The sequence below is a fragment of the Salmo salar genome, chromosome ssa01 (genome assembly GCF_905237065.1).
Source record: "Salmo salar chromosome ssa01, Ssal_v3.1, whole genome shotgun sequence".
Lineage (NCBI taxonomy): Eukaryota > Metazoa > Chordata > Actinopteri > Salmoniformes > Salmonidae > Salmo > Salmo salar.
In genome coordinates this window covers 32,094,744-32,117,367 of record NC_059442.1, presented here as the reverse complement: position 1 = coordinate 32,117,367, position 22,624 = coordinate 32,094,744, and the positions used below count along the sequence as shown (strand labels likewise).

General features: G+C 42.7%; 1 protein-coding gene and 1 long non-coding RNA gene across 2 annotated transcripts in view; both read left to right on the top strand.

Annotated features, from left to right (window-relative positions):
- The window catches only part of LOC106600602 (nucleolar protein 10), a 38,085-nt gene extending 22,635 nt beyond the window's left edge, over positions 1 to 15,450 (top strand). Inside the window, exons 15-21 of the mRNA XM_014192098.2 lie at positions 4,297 to 4,376; positions 4,475 to 4,573; positions 7,034 to 7,126; positions 7,345 to 7,521; positions 7,658 to 7,962; positions 9,978 to 10,080; positions 14,808 to 15,450. Of these exons, the coding sequence (XP_014047573.1) occupies positions 4,297 to 4,376; positions 4,475 to 4,573; positions 7,034 to 7,126; positions 7,345 to 7,521; positions 7,658 to 7,962; positions 9,978 to 10,080; positions 14,808 to 14,999 (1,049 nt within the window). The 3' untranslated portion in view covers positions 15,000 to 15,450. The remainder of the gene's footprint in view (positions 1 to 4,296; positions 4,377 to 4,474; positions 4,574 to 7,033; positions 7,127 to 7,344; positions 7,522 to 7,657; positions 7,963 to 9,977; positions 10,081 to 14,807) is intronic.
- A 2,455-nt stretch (positions 15,451 to 17,905) lies between these two features.
- Positions 17,906 to 20,194, top strand: LOC123742457 (uncharacterized). The gene is made up of 2 exons (XR_006769624.1): positions 17,906 to 19,099; positions 19,929 to 20,194. It is a non-coding gene; the product is annotated as an uncharacterized lncRNA (long non-coding RNA).
- The last annotated feature ends 2,430 nt before the right edge of the window (positions 20,195 to 22,624 follow it).

The following is a 22,624-nucleotide window of genomic DNA, read 5'->3' as shown; positions in this document are numbered from 1 at the left end:
GGTATTGTGTGTAGATGAATAAGATGTATATATTTTCATCAATTTTAGAATAAGGCTGTAACGTAACAAAATGTGGAAAAAGTTAAGGTGTCTGAATACTTTCTGAATGCATTGTATCTGAGAGAGCCATGTGAGTGAGAGGTTCTTCGGAGCATGCAGCTTGGAGAAGGGTATTATTATATTCAGCCCACGGGCACAACGACCAACGTGCTGTAAAAGGCATGGATTTTTTTAGAGGGTATTACGGCCACACAAAGGGGATGCTGCCGGGAAATTTGAGGCATTATCAAGTGCTTCTCAAATTATGAATGAGAAACTGATCGTGTGTGCACCCTTCACAAAAGATAAAGCAGAGCCTTTCATGCGACTTCTTTCAAATCATCATTATTCACATCATGCAGCCTTGTAATGTATTAAAAATCAAAACGTATAGCCTAATGTTGCATAAATAACTCTAAATTAAGCTTATAGGAGGACCAGTTTCTTTGTTAACCGCTCAACACAGAATAGCTGCATATGCGCACTCCCTCAAATCCTTTGGAGAAAACATCCTTTCTATTTTATTCAGCTATGTTCAATTGTATTGTTCATACTGTAAAATAATGCGACGGAATTCTAAGCAAATCTTGTCTGCTAAATGAAGTGTGGCCCACAGCCATATGGCATAGCCAGATCAGGACCTAACATAAGGACAACTTAGAGTATGCTATTTTGTTCTACTGAAATGGACTACATTTTCATCATATCATGTTTCTTTAGACCGGCTATATTAGATTGATTTATTAGACTTTTTTTTTTAATTTAGATTTTCCAAAGGTCTGCATCAGTGTCTTGTAGGCTGTGCATGGAAGCCAGGAGATGTTAAATGTGTTTGTTAATTAATGGTCAATTACCGTGAGACCGGCAGTTATTTTCTTGACAATCACCAGCTGACAAAATGTCATGACTGCCCCAGCCCTAGGTGAGGGGGGTGGAGATTTGTCCCTCTAAGATCTCCAGAAATACAAGTGCCTATTGAATCGAGCATTCAAGTTATTTTAGGCCTACAGGTCCTAGGGAAACTTCCAGGGCTGTCTACACTACACTTGCCATTCAGTGGAGACCATTTTGAATTTAGGCATATTGAAACAACACAACGGTCCAGTTTACAAGTCCCTCCTAAAAATGAACGGTAGGGGAAACACTGGCGGAATGGAGAGAGAGAAATTAAGAAATGGAGTAAGGGATAGTGAGCGATAAAGGGGTGGCGAACAGAAGGGTTGAAAAAACAGAGGAATGCTTGGGTTAGCACTAAAGAGATCAAATGACAAGGATGAGAAATTCAGTTGGTTGGGGAGGAATAAAAGGAGAGGGAGGGTGATGGGGAGGGAGAGGGGGTAATGGAGAGGGGGTAATGGAGAGGGGGTGATGGAGAGGGGGTGATGGAGGGTGATGGAGGGAGAGGGCGGGAAGGAGGGTGAGCGAGGGAGGGAGGGTGATGGAGGGAGGGAGAGGGTGAGCGAGGGGCGGGAAGGAGGGTGAGCGAGCGAGGGAGGGTGATGGAGGGAGGGAGAGGGTGAGCGAGCGAGGGAGGGTGAGGGAGGGAGAGGAGAGGGAGGGAGAGGGCGGGAAGGAGGGTGAGCGAGGGAGGGAGGGTGATGGAGAGAGGGTGAGCGAGGGCGGGAAGGAGGGTGAGCGAGGGAGGGTGATGGAGGGAGGGGGGTGATGGAGGGAGGGGAGGGTGATGGAGAGGGGGGAGGGGATGGGGAGGGTGATGGAGAGGGGGAGGGTGATGGAGAGGGAGGGTGAGCGAGGGAGGGAGGGTGATGGAGAGGGAGGGTGAGCGAGGAGGGAGGGTGATAGAGGAGGGTGAGCGAGGGAGGGAGGGTGATGGAGAGGGAGGGTGAGCGAGGGAGGGAGGGTGATGGAGGGTGAGCGAGCGAGGGAGGGAGGGAGGGTGATGGAGGGGGAGAGGGAGGGAGGGTGATGGAGAGGGAGGGGGGAGGGAGGGTGATGGAGGGGGAGAGGGAGGGAGGGAGGGTGATGGAGGGGGAGATTAGATTAGATTAGGGGGAAGGTTAGGGGGAAGGGGAGTTCAGTTCACTGCAGCTGTGAAATGTCCTTGTTATGTAACAGACGGGCTATAAGCCGGATAGTGAGATTTCTGGGGAAAGGGGGTTTCTATCTTTTTACCACACACACACACACACACACACCACACACACACACACACACACACACAGTCCTTGCCAGGGTTGGGGAGTAACTGATTACATGTAATCTGATTACAAAACAACTGTAATCCGGCCAGTGTAGGCCATCATTGTAAATAAGAGTTCTTAACTGACTTGCCTAGTTAAATAAATAAATGAAATATGTTCTGTTACCAGCAAAAATTTTGTAATTAGATTACAAACACTTTTGAAATAGATTATTACTTCTTGGATTACTTTTAAATGCTTTCTCAGTGACATTCAATTCAGCATTGAAAATGGGCACAGGATTAAGTTTGTTCCACCTGAGCAAGTCTGACCACAAGTCAGAGAGCACTATGATCACACACCAAATGCGTTTGATGGATCCTTTTGGTCTTCTAATGCCTCTTAAAAAGAAAGTAATCCAAAAGTAACAGAAATGAAACAGATAACCTTACTGAGTTTGGGTAATCCCAAAGTTACGTTACTGATTACAATTTTGGACAGGTAACTACTAACTGTAACGGATTACACTTACAAAGTAACCTAGACAACCCTGGTCCTTGCGTGCCACAACTCCCACACATTCCTGAATTAAAGTGGTCTTCAGGAATGAAACTAAGCAGAGACTAAAAGGCCTCATGGCAGTCACTAACTCAACTTCATTCGGAGCTTAAAGAATTGTGGCTGGAGACTGATGTTACAAAACTTTATCTAAATGCTCTCAAAAGGCGTCTTGCCAAATAGCTGAAAGGTCAATGTTAGCCCGAATCTAGCACAAAATGAAACAAGCTTTCACTACAGTCCTGTTGACAAAACTGTTTTTCTTTAGCATACAATTGATTATTAAAGTCTGTAATATGAAGTAAAAGCTTAATGATCGTAAACCCACTTTGCTAAGTATATGCCTACCCTATGTTCCCTACTGTCCTGAACGTGTCAGTTTAAATGGGAACAACCAGCGTGTTGAAAGAAGCAGATGTCTGCAGATATCTGTAGTCTTATGCCATTTTCTTACAGCACGTTCCAATAGGCTGCTTCTCAAAGTTAAAGGGATAGTTCACCCAAATTACAAAATGACATTAGTTTCCTTACCCTGTAAGCCAGTGGTATTCAAAGTCGGGTACGGTGGGGCCACCAAATTTAAATAAAACGTTATTTTTTGGTGGCGGGGGAACCAAAAATTAACAGTACAGATTCTTTTATGGGACACTATACAAAAGTTTTTGACAAAGATAAATTAGCAAAATACAATTTCATTAAGTAAATAAATGTATTGCTTCTCTTAATTTTGATAAGAGATGAATATGTACTGAATTGAAGGTTATTTGTTGATGTGAAAATCAACATTTACAACATTAGATTTGTGGTGGGGCCGACACAATTTCTGGCCAAAAAAATTGTCCCCCCCACTGAAAAAGGTTAAATACCACTGTTGGAAGCGCTCTATGGACAAGGTATGACAGCAATCCACGCTTTGGTTTAGTTTCCCTGGCACTGTTCCTGGTCGTAAATCCCATTCATGTCATGGTACTGATATTAGCATTTTACGCGCATCATGTTCAAATCATCTATAAGTGACATTGTTGAGCTTCACAATCAATTTTAGATACTTTATGATGATTTGGACATGATGCGTGAAAAATGCTAATATCGGTACCATGACTTGAATGGGGCTTTTGCCACAACTGCTAAAACGTAAGCATTTGGAAACGGTGCCAGGGAAATTAAAACAAAGGAACAACCCACACCTGGGTGTCTAAGGCTTAATTGAAAGGAAACAACAAGAACCTGCAGACACTAGGCCCTCCATGGAATGAGTTTGACATCCCTGGCTTACAGGGTAAGAAAACCAATGTGCAATTTAGTCGTTTGGGTGAACTACCTCTTTAATTAATACTCCTTACTGGGCTTGGCAATGCACGTCACCAATTTGGAAGAGCACCAATATTTTTATGAGTTTCAGGTGACATGTAGCCTGCCTCAGGGAAGTTGAATATAGAGATACTGTAAATAACATGTATAAATCAACAATCATTATACAAATGTATAATATAACTGTTTACTCATGTTATGCAAATATGTACATTTCATGTATGTGTAATGCTGTGTTCAACCATAGGTTTGTCTCACCTGGTGGGATCTGCTCTCCTGCGGGCATACATGCACGGCTTCTTCATGGACATCAGACTGTACCACAAGGTAGGTTGAGTAGGTGTGTGTGTAACTGCATATTCTTAGTTGATTGTTGATGTTACAGAGTTATGTGTTTTTAAATACATTTTGTGTGATTTGTCCAGGTGAAGACCATGGCCAATCCATTTGCCTATGAGGAGTACCGCAAGGACAAGATTCGCCAGAAGATAGAAGAGTCCAGGGCCCAGAGAGTACAAATCAAGGTGGGATATCATACTCTGTCTGACTGTTAAAAACATACATTCAGACAGACTGGATATGGTGACAAATTATGTTTTCTAAGAAGTATATACAGTTGAAGTCGGACGTTTACATACACTTAGGTTGGAGTCATTAAAACTCGTTTTTCAACCACTCCAAAAGTTTCTTGTTAACCAACTATAGTTTTGGCTAGTCGGTTAGGACATCTACTTCGTGCATGACACAATACATTTTTCCAACAATTGTTTACAGACAGATTATTTCACTTATAATTCACTGTATCACAATTCCAGTGGGTCAGAAGTTTACATACACTAACACGGAACCCAAACCGGCTGCGCGCGTGCGCCATTGTGCATACATTTATTTTGTCCCCCCACACCAAAAGCGATCACGACACGCAGGTTAAAATGTCAAAACAAACTCTGAACCAATTACATTAATTTGGGGACAGGTCGAAAAGCATTAAACATGTATGGCAGTTTAGCTAGCTAGCTTGCACATGCTAGCTAATTTGTCCTATTTAGCTAGCTTGCTGTTGCTAGCTAATTTGTCCTGGGATATAAACATTGAGTTGTTATTTTACCTGAAATGCACAAGGTCCTCTACTCCGACAATTAATCCACACATAAAACGGTCAACCGAATCGTTTCTATTCATCTCTCCTCCTTCCAGGCTTTTTCATCTTTGAACTTATATGGCGATTGTCATCTAAACTTTCATAGTATTAACACGACGACCGGCAAAACAGTTAGTCTTTCAATCACCCACCTGGGTATAACCAATGAGGAGATGGCACGTGGGTACCTGCTTCTATAAACCAATGAGGAGATGGGAGAGGCAGGACTTGCAGCGCGATCTGCGTAGCAATAGGAATGACTTCTATTTTAGCCCTTGGCAATGCAGACGCTCGTTGGCACGCGCAAGCAGTGTGGGTGCAATATTTGAATAACATGGATTTCTACATTTATTTTGCAACGCTCGCGCATGCGACGTGTCCAGTGGTCAGCATGTAAGTTTGCTGTGCCTTAAAACAGCTTGGAAAATTCCAGAAAATGATGTCATGGCTTTAGAAGCTTCTGATAGGCTAATTTACATCATTTGAGTCAATTGGAGGTGTACTTGTGGATGTATTTCAAGGCCTACCTTCAAACTCAGTGGCTCTTTGCTTGACATCATGGGAAAATCAAAAGAAATCAGCCAAGACTTCAGAAAAACAATTGTAGACCTCCAAGTCTGGTTCATCCTTGGGAGCAATTTCCAAATGCCTGAAGGTACCACGCTCATCTGTACTAACAACAGTACGCAAGTATAAACACCATGGGACCATGCAGCCATAATACCGCTCAGGAAGGAGACGCGTTCTGTCTCCTAGAGATGAACGTACTTTGGTGGGAAAAGTGCAAATCAATCCCAGAACAACAGCAAAGGACCTTGTGAAGATGCTGGAGGAAACAGTTACAGAAGTATCTATATCCACAGTAAAACGAGTCCTATATCGACATAACCTGAAAGGCCGCTCAGCAAAGAAGAAGCCACTGCTCCAAAACCGCCATAAAAAAGCCAGACTACGGTTTGCAACTGCACATGGGGACAAAGATCGTACTTTTTGGAGAAATGTCCTCTGGTCTGATGAAACAAAAATAGAACTGTTTGGCCATAATGACCATTGTTATTTTTGGAGGAAAAAGGGGGAGGCTTGCAAGCTGAAGAACACCATCCCAACCATGAAGCACAGGGGTGGCAGCATCATGTTGTGGGGGTGCTTTGCTGCAGGAGGGACTGGTGCACTTCATAAAATAGATTTCATCCTCATGATGCCAAATGATGTGGATATATTGAAGCAACATCTCAAGACATCAGTCAGGAAGTTAAAGCTTGGTAGCAAATGGGTCTTCCAAATGGACAATGACCCCAAGCATACTTTCAAAGTTGTGGCAAAATGGCTTAAGGACAACAAAGCCAAGGTATTGGAGTGGCCATCACAAAGCCCTGACCTCAATCCCATAGAATATTTGTGGGCAGAACTGAAAAAGCGTGTGCTAGCAAGGAGACCTACAAACCTGACTCAGTTACACCAGCTCTGTCAGGAGGAATGGGCCAAAATTCACCCAACTTATTGTGGGAAGCTTGTGGAAGGCTACAAGAAACATTTGACCCAAGTTAAATAATTTAAAGGCAATGCTACCAAACACTAATCTAGTGTATGTAAACTTCTGACCCACTGGGAATGTGATTAAAGAAATAATTAATTCTCTCTACTATTATTCTGACATTTCACATTCTTAAAATAGTGGTGATCCTAACTGACCTAAGACAGAGAATTGTTACTTGGATTAAATGTCAGGAATTGTGAAAAACTGAGTTTAAATCTATTTGGCTAAGGTGTATGTAAACTTCCGACTTCAACTGTATAGCTAATATAATGTCTGTTGTATGAATGTTCTATGTTTCTGAGACAGAAGCTGCCCAAGGTGAACAAGGAGCTGGCTCTCAAACTGATGGAGGAGGGAGACGACGAGGCAGAACTGTCTGCCAGGAAGAAGAAGGGCAAGGTAGGAGCACATGTACCTGCACACATAGTTCACATACTACTGGTCTGGTCTACAATTGATGAAGACTTCTGAGCTGTAGGCTGGGTTTATATAGTTTTGGTTCTAAGGTAATCTAGAGGAAACTGGTATGTATAACTGAAATATACTCATCTAGCGAATGTCAGCTGCCTAAGCTGTCAATCAAATCCTTTCTCTCCGTCTCTCTGCCCCTCTGCCAGGCTCTACCCAGCATCCTTAGCGACGAGCGTTTCCAGGTGATGTTTGAGAACCCAGACTATCAGGTGGAGGAGCAGAGTGAGGAGTTCCGCCTGCTCAACCCTATCGTGTCCAAAGTGGGCCAGAAGAGGAGGAAGAAGCTGCGGCTGCTAGCCAAGCAGGCCACAGACGCCGAAAATGTAACGATGCTAGATAGCTAGCTTACTACCCCTACTGAAGTTTGACACCCACTATGGAATGTGACTTTCAGTGTGAACAACCTTTCTACCCTTTCTAATTCTACAATGCCACCTCCTACCTCTTCTTCCTCTGCAGGCGGAGGCAGACCAGGAAGAGGAGGAACCAGAGGGGCGTGGCAGCTCAGACGAGAGTTCTGATGATGATAAAAGCTGGGTGGACGAGGTCAGGGAGCAGCGGCGCCTCATATATGAGGAGGGGAGGGACCGCAGGCGGCAGGAGAGGAAGCAGCAGGACCGCAACACCACCCTGCTGGACCAGGACTCCACCCAGAACCATGCCCAGGGCAGGAAACAGGGTCAGCAGCCCCGCTTCTTCCAGATCAAGGCTGGTGAGGAGTTCCGCAGCTTCGGGGACGTGGCGCGCAAGCAGAAATTGCAGAAGTGAGTACAGGTTTATTTTTTTATTTTTTTAAGTAAGCTTCTGGTGATGTTCTCTAGTCTCAACGAACAACCTCTGAACCATAATATTTGGAATAGATGCCACAGAGTACTAGAGCGATTGCATCAAATGCTATGGATTTTCCCATTGTTACTGTCATTCAGCAGAAATAAATCACCCCTCACATGGACACGGCACATAGAGTATATAATAGGGCTGCACAATATTGGAGAAAAAATGTTTTTTACCAAATATTGCGATTTGACGTGGGATATAAACGCAGAAAAAAGAAACGGCCCTTTTTCAGGTCCCTGTCTTTCAAAGATAAGTCGTAAAAATCCAAATAACTTCACAGATCTTCATTGTAAAGGGTTTAAACACTGTTTCCCATGCTTGTTCAATGAACCATAAACAATTAATGAACATGCACCTGTGGAATGGTCGTTAAGACACTAACAGCTTACAGACGGTAGGCAATTAAGGTCACAGTTATGAAAACTTAGGACACTAAAGAGGCCTTTCTACTGACTCTGAAAAACACCTAAAGAAAGATGCCCAGGTTCCCTGCTCATCTGTGTGAATGTGCCTTAGGCATGCTGCAAGGAGGCAGAGAAATGAACATTTCAATTCTCTGGCAACAGCTCTGGTGGACATTCCTGCAGTCAGCATGCCAATTGCACGCTCCCTCAAAACTTGAGACATCTGTGGCATTGTGTTGTGTGATACAACTGTACATTTTAAAGTGGCCTTTTATTGTCCCCAGCACAAGGTGCACCTGTATAATGATTATGCTGTTTAATCACCTTCTTATGCCACACCTGTCTTGGTTAATGAGAGATGCTCACTGACAGGGATGTAAACAAATTTGTGCACAACATTTAAGAGAAATAAGCTTTTTGTGCGTATGGAAAGTTTTTGGCATTTTTTTTATTTCAGCTCATGAAACATGGGACCAAAACTTAGGTGCATAGTTTTGTTCAGTGTACATATGACCTCAATTACCTAAACTAACCCGTACCCCCTGTATATAGCGGCGTTGTTGTTATATTATTGCAACTTTTTTTTACATTACTTTATTTCGAAAATATTATCTTGCCCTGCATTGTTGGTTAAGGGCTTGTAAGTAAGCATTTCACAGTAAGGTCTACACACTTGTTGTATTTGGCACATGTGACAAATAATATTTGATTTGATCTAACAGCGAGGAGGAGGAACTATTAAAACTGATATTACACGCGGCTGAGATGTTTCAAAATATTGCATCTACATGGATCTCTTGCGATCTGGATATTGCACATGCCTCTATTGCGATTCTGATGTGAATTTGATTCATTGTGCTGCCCTAGTATATACGTTTTTTTTTTGCCAGTACAACGATTAGCAGGGAAACGTGTGGGCCTGTGTGACTGTGTCTAAGGTGCCTGACTGTGCTGAGCTCTCTACCTCAGACAGAAATGTGTGGCATGGCCTGAGAGTCTCACATCCATCACTGTCTTGACAGGTGGACACATGCAGCATGTAGCAAGAAAATCGAGGACAAGGGTCAAATATAGGAAGGCTCCAAATACAGGAAGGGTGTCCCAAGGTTTACTTCCCATTATGTAACACACCCTCTACTCGTGCTTCAAACTCATTAAAAAGTCATTATTGAAGTTTTGAGTGAAAGAAGACTAAATGTTAAATAGAGCAGTTTTTGTAGTGCACCCTACTCCCAACACTTAAAACGGACAATGAATTCACTGCAGATGTTTTTTTAAATTGTTGGCTCAAGTGCCTTTTTTAAATTATAATTTGTTAATATTTTTATTTGAAAAGTAACTCCATTGCTTTTACTCTGAGTACTTTTAAAATGAGCGAAAAATGTCATTAAAGTAACAGTACTTCTACTTGAGTAGGATATTTAAGTACTCTTTTCTCCCCCTTTTATAGGTACTGCATTTCATCACCATTGTATTGTGTGTATGCTAGTGATAGACCTGCCCATGTGTCCCGTATTGACATGTTATGTATCTACTAGAGCATCACTGGAGGAGCGTCTGAAGCTGGAGGAACGTTCTGGAACAGTAAACGTGGCTGACACAGCTGTTGGCAGCAAACAGCTCACCTTCACCCTCAAGAAGGTAAGTCACGATGACACCATTACATAATAATTAACCAATTTTGGTCTTTAATGCAGGGCTGACAAACAAATTCCTCCCCCCCCCCCTTTCACTTGCCTCTTCCATTTATCATTTTGTTTTTCTCCTCAATTTCGTGATATCCAATTGGTAGTTGGTCTTGTCCCATTGCAGCAACTCCCTTACACGACCCCGCCAAGCCACGCTGCTTCTTGACATATATATATATATATATAGCTCAAAAAAATAAAGGGAACACTTTAACACAATGTAACTCCAAGTCAATCACACTTCTATGAAATCAAACTGTCCACTTAGGAAGCAACACTGATTGACAATAAATTTCACATGCTGTTGTGCAAATGGAATAGACAACAGGTGGAAATTATAGGCAATTAGCAAGACACCCCCAATAAAGGAGTGGTTCTGCAGGTGGGGACCACTTCTCAGTTCCTATGCTTCCTGGCTGATGTTTTGGTCACTTTTGAATGCTGGCGGTGCTTTCACTCTAGTGGTAGCATGAGACGGAGTCTACAACCCACACAAGTGGCTCAGGTAGTGCAGCTCATCCAGGATGGCACATCAATGCGAGCTGTGGCAAGAAGGTTTGCTGTGTCTGTCAGCGTAGTGTCCAGAGCATGGAGGCGCTACCAGGAGACAGGCCAGTACATCAGGAGACGTGGAGGAGGCCGTAGGAGGGCTACAACCCAGCAGCAGGACCGCTACCTCCGCCTTTGTGCAAGGAGGAGCAGGAGCAGCACTGCCAGAGCCCTGCAAAATGACCTCCAGCAGGCCACAAATGTGCATGTGTCTGCTCAAACAGTCAGAAACAGACTCCATGAGGGTGGTATGAGGGCCCGACGTCCACAGGTGGGGGTTGTGCTTACAGCCCAACACCGTGCAGGACGTTTGGCATTTGCCAGAGAACACCAAGATTGGCAAATTCGCCACTGGCGCCCTGTGCTCTTTACAGATGAAAGCAGGTTCACACTGAGCACATGTGACAGACGTGACAGAGTCTGGCGACGCCGTGGAGAACGTTCTGCTGCCTGCAACATCCTCCAGCATGACCGGTTTGGCGGTGAGTCAGTCATGGTGTGGGGTGGCATTTCTTTGGGGGGCCGCACACAGCCCTCCATGTGCTCGCCAGAGGTAGCCTGACTGCCATTAGGTACCGAGATGAGATCCTCAGACCCCTTGTGAGACCATATGCTGGTGCGGTTGGCCCTCGGTTCCTCCTAATGCAAGACAATGCAAGACAATGCTAGACCTCATGTGGCTGGAGTGTGTCAGCAGTTCCTGCAAGAGGAAGGCATTGATGCTATGGACTGGCCCGCCCGTTCCCCAGACCTGAATCCAATTGAGCACATCTGGGACATCATGTCTCGCTCCATCCACCAACGCCACGTTGCACCACAGACTGTCCAGGAGTTGGCGGATGCTTTAGTCCAGGTCTGGGAGGAGATCCCTCAGGAGACCATCTGCCACCTCATCAGGAGCATGCTCAGGCGTTGTAGGGAGGTCATACAGGCATGTGGAGGCCACACACACTACTGAGCCTCATTTTGACTTGTTTTAAGGACATTACATCAAAGTTGGATCAGCCTGTAGTGTGGTTTTCCACTTTAATTTTGAGTGTGACTCCAAATCCAGACCTCCATGGGTTGATAAATTGGATTTCCATTGATTATTTTTGTGTGATTTTGTTGTCAGCACATTCAACTATGTAAAGAAAAAAGTATTTAATAAGATTATTTCATTCATTCAGATCTAGGATGTGTTATTTTAGTGTTCCCTTTATTTTTTTTAGACTTATATATAGACTTAAGTTATATAAGTCTATATATATATAAGTAAAATTTTCCTCCTGAACTTATTTATGCTTGCCATAACAAAGGGTTGAATACTTATTAACTCAAAACATTTCAGTTTTTCATTTTCTATACATAAAAAAAAAAGTTTTAAAACATAATTCCACACTTTGGGGATTTTGCGTGTAGGCCGGTGACACAAAATCTCAAATTAATCAAGGGGTGTGAGTACTTTCTGAGTACTCTGGGGTGTGAATACTTTCTGAGTATGCTGTATCGCCATCAGTCTGTGTGTTTTCCCAAACATACATATTTACACACAGTACGAAAGTACAGGTTAAGGTTGACACTGCTTTGTAGCCACTGTGTATAATCTATAACGGTGCCTGCAGAAGAGGAACAATGTCAGAGAAAATGACACGTTTTGATCATGGCCATTTTGACTGCTGTTTTGACTTTGAATTTTTATTAACACAGTCACCCGACTGACTCTTGTATCAGCACCCTTCGACTTATCAGTGAGTTCCATGAACATTGCAGGTTTTCATATCAATATCATTGGTTTTGCATGAGACACTGATGGTGCAAGGCCAAGCTAGGTTTGGCCAAGGCTCCCGCACATGCAGAGAGACTGAGTCTGTCTGCTGGGTAAATCCCCTGTACTACAGCATGAACTGGGGGTCAATGTTGATTACAGGTCTGTTAAGAGAAAGCTATAATTGTTTTGCAGAAGATCGCTTAAAGATGCACTATGCAGAAATCGCTCTGCCATTTCTTGGTTGCTAAAATTGTAATAGTTCGCCTAATTTCAGTTTGTGACAAAGCAGGCAAGTACAGTGTAGAGAATCATTGTACCATCTACAGGGCAGCCAATTTTGGAAGATATCTTGGAGTTAGATTTGCCCCGGCACAATCTCTAGACAGGGGATTGTGGGTCCTACCCCAGGAAGATTTTACTGTTTTAAAGCTAATTTCCTGCAATTCTGCGTATTTTGACATGGCTTAGGCCTGCCTATGACCAGGGTGGAAAATTAGGTGTATTCAGGACGCATTGAACATTAAATGAACACTCAAAATTTGACTTTGAGATTTTGGGTGGATGAAATGTAAAGTATGCTAATATTTGCTGTAGCATATTTTTTAGGTGGTTTGACACTTTATTCAGTAATGAAAAGGAGATATGGAGACAGGCAAATGCTAGAAACAGTGGGAAGGTGGGAAACCCGGATTGACCCCTGTTCTCGGGGGGAAAGTTGTATACGACACCTACCGGGGATGGTTACCACTTTTAATATTAATGGTTGATGGCAGTGGGTAACCAAATTATAGATTGCACTCTGTTTGTCCATGGACTGCTTTCAAGGTAAGGACACAAACATTTTGTTTTGTAATTTGGGTGAGCTATCTCTTTTAAAATAGGACTGGAAGAAAATCCAGCTTGCTCTCCAGGTGGGTTGGCCATCCCTGATCTATGTTTCGCAAGTGCTGGGTGTTTGAAAATGTTATTGTTATAACAATACATTTCTTAAAATCACCAAACCTTCAAGAAGAATGTAATGAATATCAATATTCAGGTGGTTTAGGCCTACTAGTTGAAGATCCTTGCCATCCTTTTACTCTACATAGACAAAATATGTGTTTGAGTTGTGAGTCCCCCTACCATCTCTGCCTAGCATGTGAACAATCATTTACTATCCAATGCTTATGTGTATGACTTATTCAAAACTGTAAATAGCTGCAAAAAAAATACATAGCCTCATATAATTCATTTTCAAACACACAAGTAGGCATATCAGATTTAAAATGTGATTACAGTGGCAGAATTGTGAAGAAGTGGAATAATAAAATAAGTGTGGAGAATAACAGTAGGGTTCTTTCTGACAAGCACAGTAATTTCCCTCTATTTTAGCCCATTGTTAAGAATGAGAATTGTTCCACTGATCAGACTAAATTAAGTAAATAGCTAATAGAATCTACTGAAGACAAGCTTACATAAATCTGCCCCTACACTCTACCCAAATTATTTGTTTATGTAGAATTAAAAGTTTTACTTTTGGGTTCAAAATCTGTTTGACAAAATTATTTTCATAGTTCCAAATCAGGTCACCCTACCAAACTTCCCTGCTAAAACATACTGTAGGTCTGTGTGCTGCCTTGTCGTTGTCACAGCATAAATGCCAATCACCAAACAAGGGGATTAATGCAAGTGTGGATTAAATTGACTTTAGTACATGCTGTCAAGGCTGCATTCTGAAATGGGGACGGGAGTAACAGCAAACAAAACCGTGCTACCGTGCTTCTCTTTTTACAGTTTTATAAACTCAGGGGAGACCGTTCTCTCTCTCTCCATTTACCTCCGCTCTAATCTTGAGGGGCGTTTCTTTATACCATGCATCCAATCGCCAATCATATGCTTCAATGTGCTGCGGTAAGACAGGACAATGATATAGATTTCACCCGTGATGTTAAATTTCAAGCGCAGATGCTCCGATTTCAAAACAATTTGGAGCACAGTTGAAAAATTAAAGCAGTACTTTTTAATGGGTGTGAGAAGTGGGTCAAATGAGTGTCTCACGGCCAATGCGTTAGTTGGCAGCTCTGTATCTAAACCGCTGTGAAATGTATTTTCCATAACCAGAAATATTGCATTTTAAGCTGTTTGAAGGTGTATAAACCCGAAAGTAAAAGACGCAAAAACAAAACTTAAGATCGGGAAGCATAGAAATAGTGCACATAGAACAGATCTACCGCTTCTTAGATTTGCTTTCAATGAGAATGACAGATCTATAACACACATTTATATGTGAATTGGGTCAGGTTGCCCAAACAGTTATATATTGCAGTTAAATCATACTCTAATTAAAAGTATCTCTTTCTCCTTTCACTCTCTGCCTCTCCTTTCTCAATTATCTCCTTCAGTCGGAGCAGCAACAGCGGCAGCAGCAGGCGGAGCGTGATCACCACGAGGAGAGGAAGAAGCTGAGGAGGTCCGCTGGACACCTGTCGAGTGAGAGAGGCAGGGGTAGAGGAAGAGGCGGATTTAGAGGGAGGGGCGGGAGTAGAGGCGGATTTAGAGGCAGAGGAGGGAGTAGAGGCAGGGAGCACTACTGAGGTAGAGGCAGTGGTAACTGAACTACTCTCAGGGAAAATACTGAGAATAAGTAGCCCAAAGTCAAAAGAGTAATGTCTTTTCTACAGCTGCTTACAGCCATTTCCCAACCTAATTTATAATAGAATGGAACTTTGTTACCGTCTGGGAATCAAAAGGTTGTGATACAAAAGTGTCCTGACCGATTGTGACCTGCCCTGTAACTCAGTTATGAAGATATGTTGGTGGAGCTGCAATGAAAGGATACAATGTGTAATATCTATTGCGTCCAAAATGGTGTGATTGTGTGGTGTATGCAGTTTGATCTGTGTGCATTCGTATGTCCGTGAGAAGCTCCTGACCTTCAGTTTTTTTTTTTTTTTCACTTCACAATCCTCATTGTTCTCTAGTGCAGACAAAACATATCTGTATTATGCACTGTGCCTAGCCCATAAACCCTTTCTACTAAACTTATCTCCCTGGTCTGTGTTATGTTTTGATAGTAGCCTCATGGTCGCTGGAAGCGGCTATCTAAAAATACGTCCAACAATTGGACACACTGAGTCACTGACTCGTTCCATTCTCCGTAGAGATGCATGCATCTTTAAATGAATTACAGGTGAAGCCTCAGTTGTATGGGTAAAGTAATTGTTTTAATCAACTGATTAGCACCCAATAATGAATGTCTGTCCACTTCATTACTAACAACTGAAAGGCTTCACAAACCTCTTTTACTAACTTTGTATGACAACACTTTCTGTGGAAATCAAATGGCCACCATTTTACTCCAGTCCAGACAAATGGAAAAAGAAAGGAGGGAGGGGAAAGCAGAGAAGAAAAGTCCTGGGAACATGGATCCCCAATTCTTGGAAGCACCTTTCTCCGTTTGGCCTCCCATCGCCCTTTCACACATGGCTGGGCCCTCCTGTCTCCTTTGAGCCTGCCCTTTTTGAAATGGCAGGAGGTGTTGTCCAATTCCCCCCGACCCACTCCATTAAAATACTGTTGCCTGGGACCTCAAACTAGTTTTGCCCTGCATTTGGTCTTCAACGAGGTCCGCCATCAAAATTAGCAAAAAATGGTCCTCTATCCATCGTTTTTGGAATTTCCAATGCTCTCTGACTGTCTAGCTTTCATTTGGGTGATTATTAGCAATCTGACCACAGTAAATAAACTGTATGAATGTAGGTCCATTATCATTTCTCCACAGTTTCGATTTGTTTTTAGTAATTAAAAGTATATTGAGTTCATTCCCGGCTTTAGCCACTGTCTGCCTCCCTTGCTCTTCCTTCACGCCTGTTTGGAGCTTACCCCTCTAACCTGGCTAGTCCCTCTTACAATTGTTATGCTCATTTGACTTTGCCCAGATCATTGCGAGTGGACTATGACATACAAATGTAATCCAAAGATGGGATGTGTGAAGAAAGTTGAAGCTGTTCATTCTACTTTCCATTGTTGGTTGCTGCAGAGTGGGATGAATAACAACAGGTGAAACAAAGAAAGGATAACGGTTCATTTACTCAAATGTCCAAGTTATGCAAGCATATCTCAAGATTCAATGGTATGATTCAAATGAAGGCCTTGACCATACAACTAGTTGTGTGTAGTAAAACTGAGCGAAATAGAGGGCAGTCGGAGACTATACGGCAGGGCTCTCCAACCTTGTTCCTGGAGAGCTCCTGTCCTGTAGGTTTTCGCCCCAACCCTAATCTAGCACACCTGATTGTAATAATTAGCAGGTTGAGAAGCTGAATCGGGTTGGAGCGAAAACCTACAGGAAGATGGCTCTCCAGAAACAGGGTTAGAGAGACCTGCTATACAGAAATAGTGAGGGATCTTGAGTGTCTGAGGGGTTGAGGCTTGTGGCCTTCATACAGTAATGACACACGTTTAAGTTAGTCAGGAACGGGGGACTCTTTCTTCATGGCACAGTTGTGTGTGGGGTGGTGGGGAGTGGGCAGATGATTTAGACCTGAACAATGGAGATGCAGTAGCTTCCATAGCATTTTGTATGTTAAGCACTGCTGTGTGCCTTCAGGGGGTCACATAGCTGATAGCCACAGCCTACTTTTTCCTCATTGTGTTTGGGAAGAAAAGAGAGCGTGAGAGCGACTGCGTGTCACCACCAATCATACTTACGTAAGGCTCATTCAAGCCATCAACTGGGATGCTACAAAGTGAACTTTGGTTGTGTTTGTCATTTGCTAACTTATCCTCAGACAGCAAACCTACCGACTGATGTGGAAATGGTTAGTCTATCTGTCTCAAGTCTGGACAGCTGGTGACACTTGTAGATTTTTTTTACAGGGTCTTCTTTTTTGCTTGACAAAACCATCACCATGGATACGCCAGATCTAGGCCACAAGAAGTGGGTCAGGGTAAGTTGGCACTTCCTGTAGCACATCACTCTTTTTCCAAGAAATTACGAAGAAAGGAAATCGCCAGAGTAACCAATAGAATGCATTTCAGTTTAGGCTGTCTAAAATCAGCTCAGGACATTGCATTGAATTCCCCATGCTCCAATGAATTGAGATGCATACTAGCTCAAATGCTTTATTATGTAAACTAAGATGACAGCTGGGATGTAGCTCCATGAATAAACCTTAAAAAGAGCTATCAAAAAAGCGTGAAAGATTGTTTCACCACAATCCCATCATTAGTTTATTGATTGAGTCCCAAATCATGATATGTATTCATCTTGAACTACCACCACAATGACTCATTCACAGCACAAGACAAGCAGTAACTGGGATTAAGAGCACTCCATTTTGCATTGAGGCAACCAAAATGGAAATTTGGGTTGTCTCAAAGGCCATGTTTGACCCAGTGTGCACTGCTTCTGCGGGCCACAGCAGCCCAGACAAAAGGAGCCGAGTTGGGGCTGCTTTCATAGAGTAATCCCCTCCACTGTGTGATTGAATGGGCCGCCCTGAGAAGCAATCACACACAAGTCACCATCTGAGCTCTGACGTGGGTTTAGGGAGGGGACCATGGTCCATGGCCTTAAATGGGGTAGAGTGAAGAGCAGGGGTCAGGGGAGATAATGTGAATTCTAGGAAAAATAACATTTAACTTCGGACTGCTTTTTGAACCTGGGTAGTTTTTTCATCATCACATGACCAATCTTTGTCAGTGCTTTTAAAGACAGGTCCTCTGGGGCATATGGAGACTTTAATTGGCAAACCAGTGTTCAAAGGACAGGGGTGCTCTGGTGTTGCTTTCTTGGCTTGCAGTAAAACTCAGCCTGTGCCCAAGTAACATTGTGTGGGAACGTTGTGACTCAAAATAATTAACTGTGTAGCCTGCTTATGCTGATAAAGTACATGTGTTCAAATCCCAATGGGACCCGATTCTGACTCAGGAATGTATGCCTTTCCTATGCAAGTCTTTCCTACGCACTTCTCAGTATTTGGTATTGCGCCTTACCTTATTCAGTCTCATAACGCGCTCTGCAGGTGTGGCTACCTTTCATTCAACGAATGAAAACCCTCCCACTTGCTGGCCAACAGGTTTTCTTGTGGAGTTTTCATTCATTTAAATGTACTGAGAACCTTATTTTAAGCCATCCTTTTAAATATGGTGTACCTTTTTTAGTTAGATTTTTTTTGCGACAGGCTAGAATATATCAAGACAACAGGTGTAGAATATTTGGGATCAATGAAAGAAAGCCATCTAAATATATGCATATTGTCTTCGTTTCAGCACCAATTGGTAGATGTAAAAATACTCTGATCTTGTAGATTATTTAGGTTCAGGAAAGTATTTATTAATCATAAAAAACAGGTTTAGAGAGCCTTTACACACGAAAGAAAGAACGGTGGTTTGATTCATTCTGAAAATTGCCACATTCAGTTCTTCAACCCATGGTAATGTTGGAAGATTAGTGTACATATAATTATAATAGGGAGAATAGTGTACAATACTAGGCTATTGCCTGCACTAACCATGGAACTGTGTGATGTCACGGCCAAGTACTGTGCGGTGCGTCGGGTTCAAACTGTTACGGCTTGGTCTGCGCTCTGCTCCATAACGATTTAATTAGCCTACGTGTCTTTAAAAAATATATATATTATCAACTGTTTCCACACGGCCATGACCGCATTTACAGAGGAAGCAAATTAAGGTAAGCGAAACGCATGGAATGACAATGTAGGCTATACCAACTGAAGGGAACTAACAGTACATTGGCAGGAGAATGTGTGGTTATGATACAAATAGGAAACATAGAAAGTAGAGGTAGCCTATAATTAAGACATTCGAGAGTGCCCATCCCTGCAAGTTAAAAGGCGGTACAATTTAAATTCTGCATAATGGCACAACATTTCATAAACTTTACTGTGGGAAAGTTGATATGCTTCAGTTTGCTGTCATATGACTGGTTTCACATTTGTCTCCAGTGATTATAAGGTAAAATAGATCTAAAACAAGTGTCATCTATATCTACAATTCCCTTATCCAAACGGATTGCTCATTTACCTAGCGCTTATCAAGTTGTAAATTACAGTGCATGGAGAATGGTGTTATTTTTTATCGGAAATTAAAGTAGATGCTTTTTCTACATGGAACCGGTTGGTTCACTAGACCTTATTCATGGTGATGGAATTATTAGGGAATAAAGTCAAGGTCAGAATACAGCATATCTGTAGACACCTCCGCCACACCTTCATTTATTCGATCTCCACCCAAAACGCACGCTATTCTCATGCTTAAATTCAAGGTCGGAATATGCATAGAGAAAAGTGCATAAAAAGGCAACTACCTTCCATTTACGCAAGCTTAACTTGGGTCGGAATCAGGCGGGCACCATGTGAATGCCTTCCAAGACTTTAAAAACACGTAATTCATCAAGAGAGGAGAAGCTTTCAAATGCTTTTCTGGACGAAAACTTTTTCCCTTTCTTAATCTCTCACCTTCTCTCTCCGATCCCTCTCTTGTCTCATCTCCTCTTCCAGAACGATGGATGGAGCGAAATGTGTTGATGCGGATCATTTTCCCCTACTTTCCCACATGGCGTGTGGATGGAGAGAATGATCTCACTGCTGTCCTGGCATCTCTCATACCTCAGCTACTGCCTTCCTCCCTCCAGCGCAGCTAGAGGACCCAGACAGCTCGACCTTTATGAACCGTTAATTAACAAGTCAAAATATATCCCATGAAAAAAACGCCACTGCTTTACGGCAAAGCTAACGCTGGATGACCCAGACTTGAAAAGCCCAGGGATAGACGGCTCAAAGATGAAAGCATTGTGACGGTCAACCAGGGCAGGGATAAATGATGAGTTGGCAGAAAAGGCCTGGAGAAGGCTTCCTTATGCAACACAGCGGACTGAGTGGCATGGACTGGTAAAGGTTAAATATATCCAGTCAAGTGTCACAAAATCCAACTTGATTGTTTCACTGTGACCTGGTTTTGTGATTCATCCTTTTTTAAACCAAGTTTTATTCTGAAAGCAAATTCAAACTTGGTTTAAACAAGGATGAACAACAAAATAAGTTAAATTTGATTTCAGCTCCCTTCCACTCTTTTAAACAGTAAGATTTAAGCCAGAGGGTATTTCTCACGGTGCATTTCATATATGCATATGTACATTGCAGATGCTATTAAGTTTTGTGTTCTGCCAAAGACTGGTGAGTCAGTGGTGCAGCTCTGTACATTTGAGTATGCATGCAGCATACTGTTGTTCAGCATTGAGCAAATGTGCATTAGTGCACTTTCCAGATGAATGAAATAAAAAAATGTTAAAAAATTATGCATTAAATGGAATGAAATGTATGTATTCACTACTATAAGTCGCTCTGGATAAGAGTGTCTGCTAAATGACTAAAATGTAAAACGGACAGGGAGTGTGGCTTGAACACTCAACCTTCTGTCCCGAAGCCCACCGGACCATCGACTGTGCCACAAAAGCATGCTGAAGTGGCAGAGTTGATATCTGCGCTTAAAACATAGGGACGCTACAGTACAGTGCACTCGGAAAGTATTCAGACACCTTAACTTTATCCACATTTTGTTACGTTACAGCCTTATTCTAAAATTGGTTAAATTGCTTTTTTTCCCTCCTCAATCAACTACACACAATACCCCATAAAAAATATGACATTTACTTAAGTATTTAGACCCTTCACTCAGTACTTTGAAGCGCCTTTGGCAACGATTACAGCGTTGAGTCTTCTTGGGTATTGCGCTACAAGCTTGGCACACCTTTATTTGGGGAGTTTCTCCCATTTTTCTCTGCAGATCCTCTCAAGCTCTGTCAGGTTGGATGAGGAGTGTTGCTGCACAGCTATTTTCAGCTCTCTCAAGAGATGTTTGATCAGGTTCAAGTCCGGGCTCTGGCTGGGCCACTCCAAGACAGTCAGAGACTTGTCCCAAAGCCACTCCTGCGTTGTCTTGGCTGTGTACTTAGGGTCGTTGTCATGTTGGAAAGTGAGCCTTCGCCCCCAGCCTGAGGCCCTAAGCGCTCTGGAGTCAGTTTTTACCAAGGATCTCTCTGTACTTTGCTCCGTTCATTTTCCCTCAATCCTGACTAGTCTCCCAGTCCCAGCATGATGCTGCCACCACCAGAGAAGGAGGGAGGTAGTATGGTAGTGGGAGGACATGGCATAGATGCCAATAGCTTAAAAGGGACTCCTTTCCTCTGCTTAAGGGCCAGTTATGAGTGAGATAACATATGGGATGTGCTAGGTTTGTCAGGTTTAGTAGTAGCTGGCAATGCACTCCAGATGCCTCAAGGAAGGACTTTAGGTAGCAGCACCACCCCCAAAACAACACGTTTTGTGTGACTGGGGGTAATTTGTGAACATCCTCCAATCATCTTTGTTCCCTTTCCCAATGAATGAGTAGTTGTAGCATCCACTGACACACTTCCACACTCAACCCCCTCCCACTCCTTCTCAAATGAATAACACTGGAACTTTACAGAGATTGTTTGGAGCAGGAGGATGGGTTGGGGTTGTCATAATAAGTATTCTGGGATTTAGCCAGCAGTGGTTTAATCAGAGACGATGCATGCTCATCATGGGAGGGTTGGGAAATAGTGGGCGTGGACAAAAGTTAATGATGTGTGTCTGCGAAGGAAATACCAAAAAGATGAGGTGTGTGTGTGATCTCTGGGATGAAGTCACGCAAGGAAAGACTTCACACCAAAAAAAGAACTGAACCAGGATAAATTTAATCTGGGCTGAATTTCTACTGCAGATGTTTGTCCAGAGGCATACTCGTTGAGTTGTAATAAAGGTTTGTGTTGTCTTTATGGAGGATCATGTTCTAACCCCTACAGTACTAATAAAATGTATATAGGTTTGCACATTCTTTGTAAAAATGCTGTAATTTGTTTCTGTGTGAGGTTTGTGTGTCTGTGGGTGTGCTTGTGCTTATACGTGGATGTGTGTGTTTGTGCAATTATTTAACGTTTGGTTAAGTTGAATGATCCAAAACAGTACAGTGCTGAAGAGGAACATGAAATTAGGAAGCTCAATTCAACTTTATTCTTCACCAGTAAACAATGCAGACAACAACAAACAACATGATAAAGGCACTTTCAACGGTTGAAATTTCAATGTAATATACCGAAACAAAACAACCTGTGCAAGATTTAGTATACATGGAGTAGGATTCTATTGCGTTGACAGGCACAACTCAGGCCCGT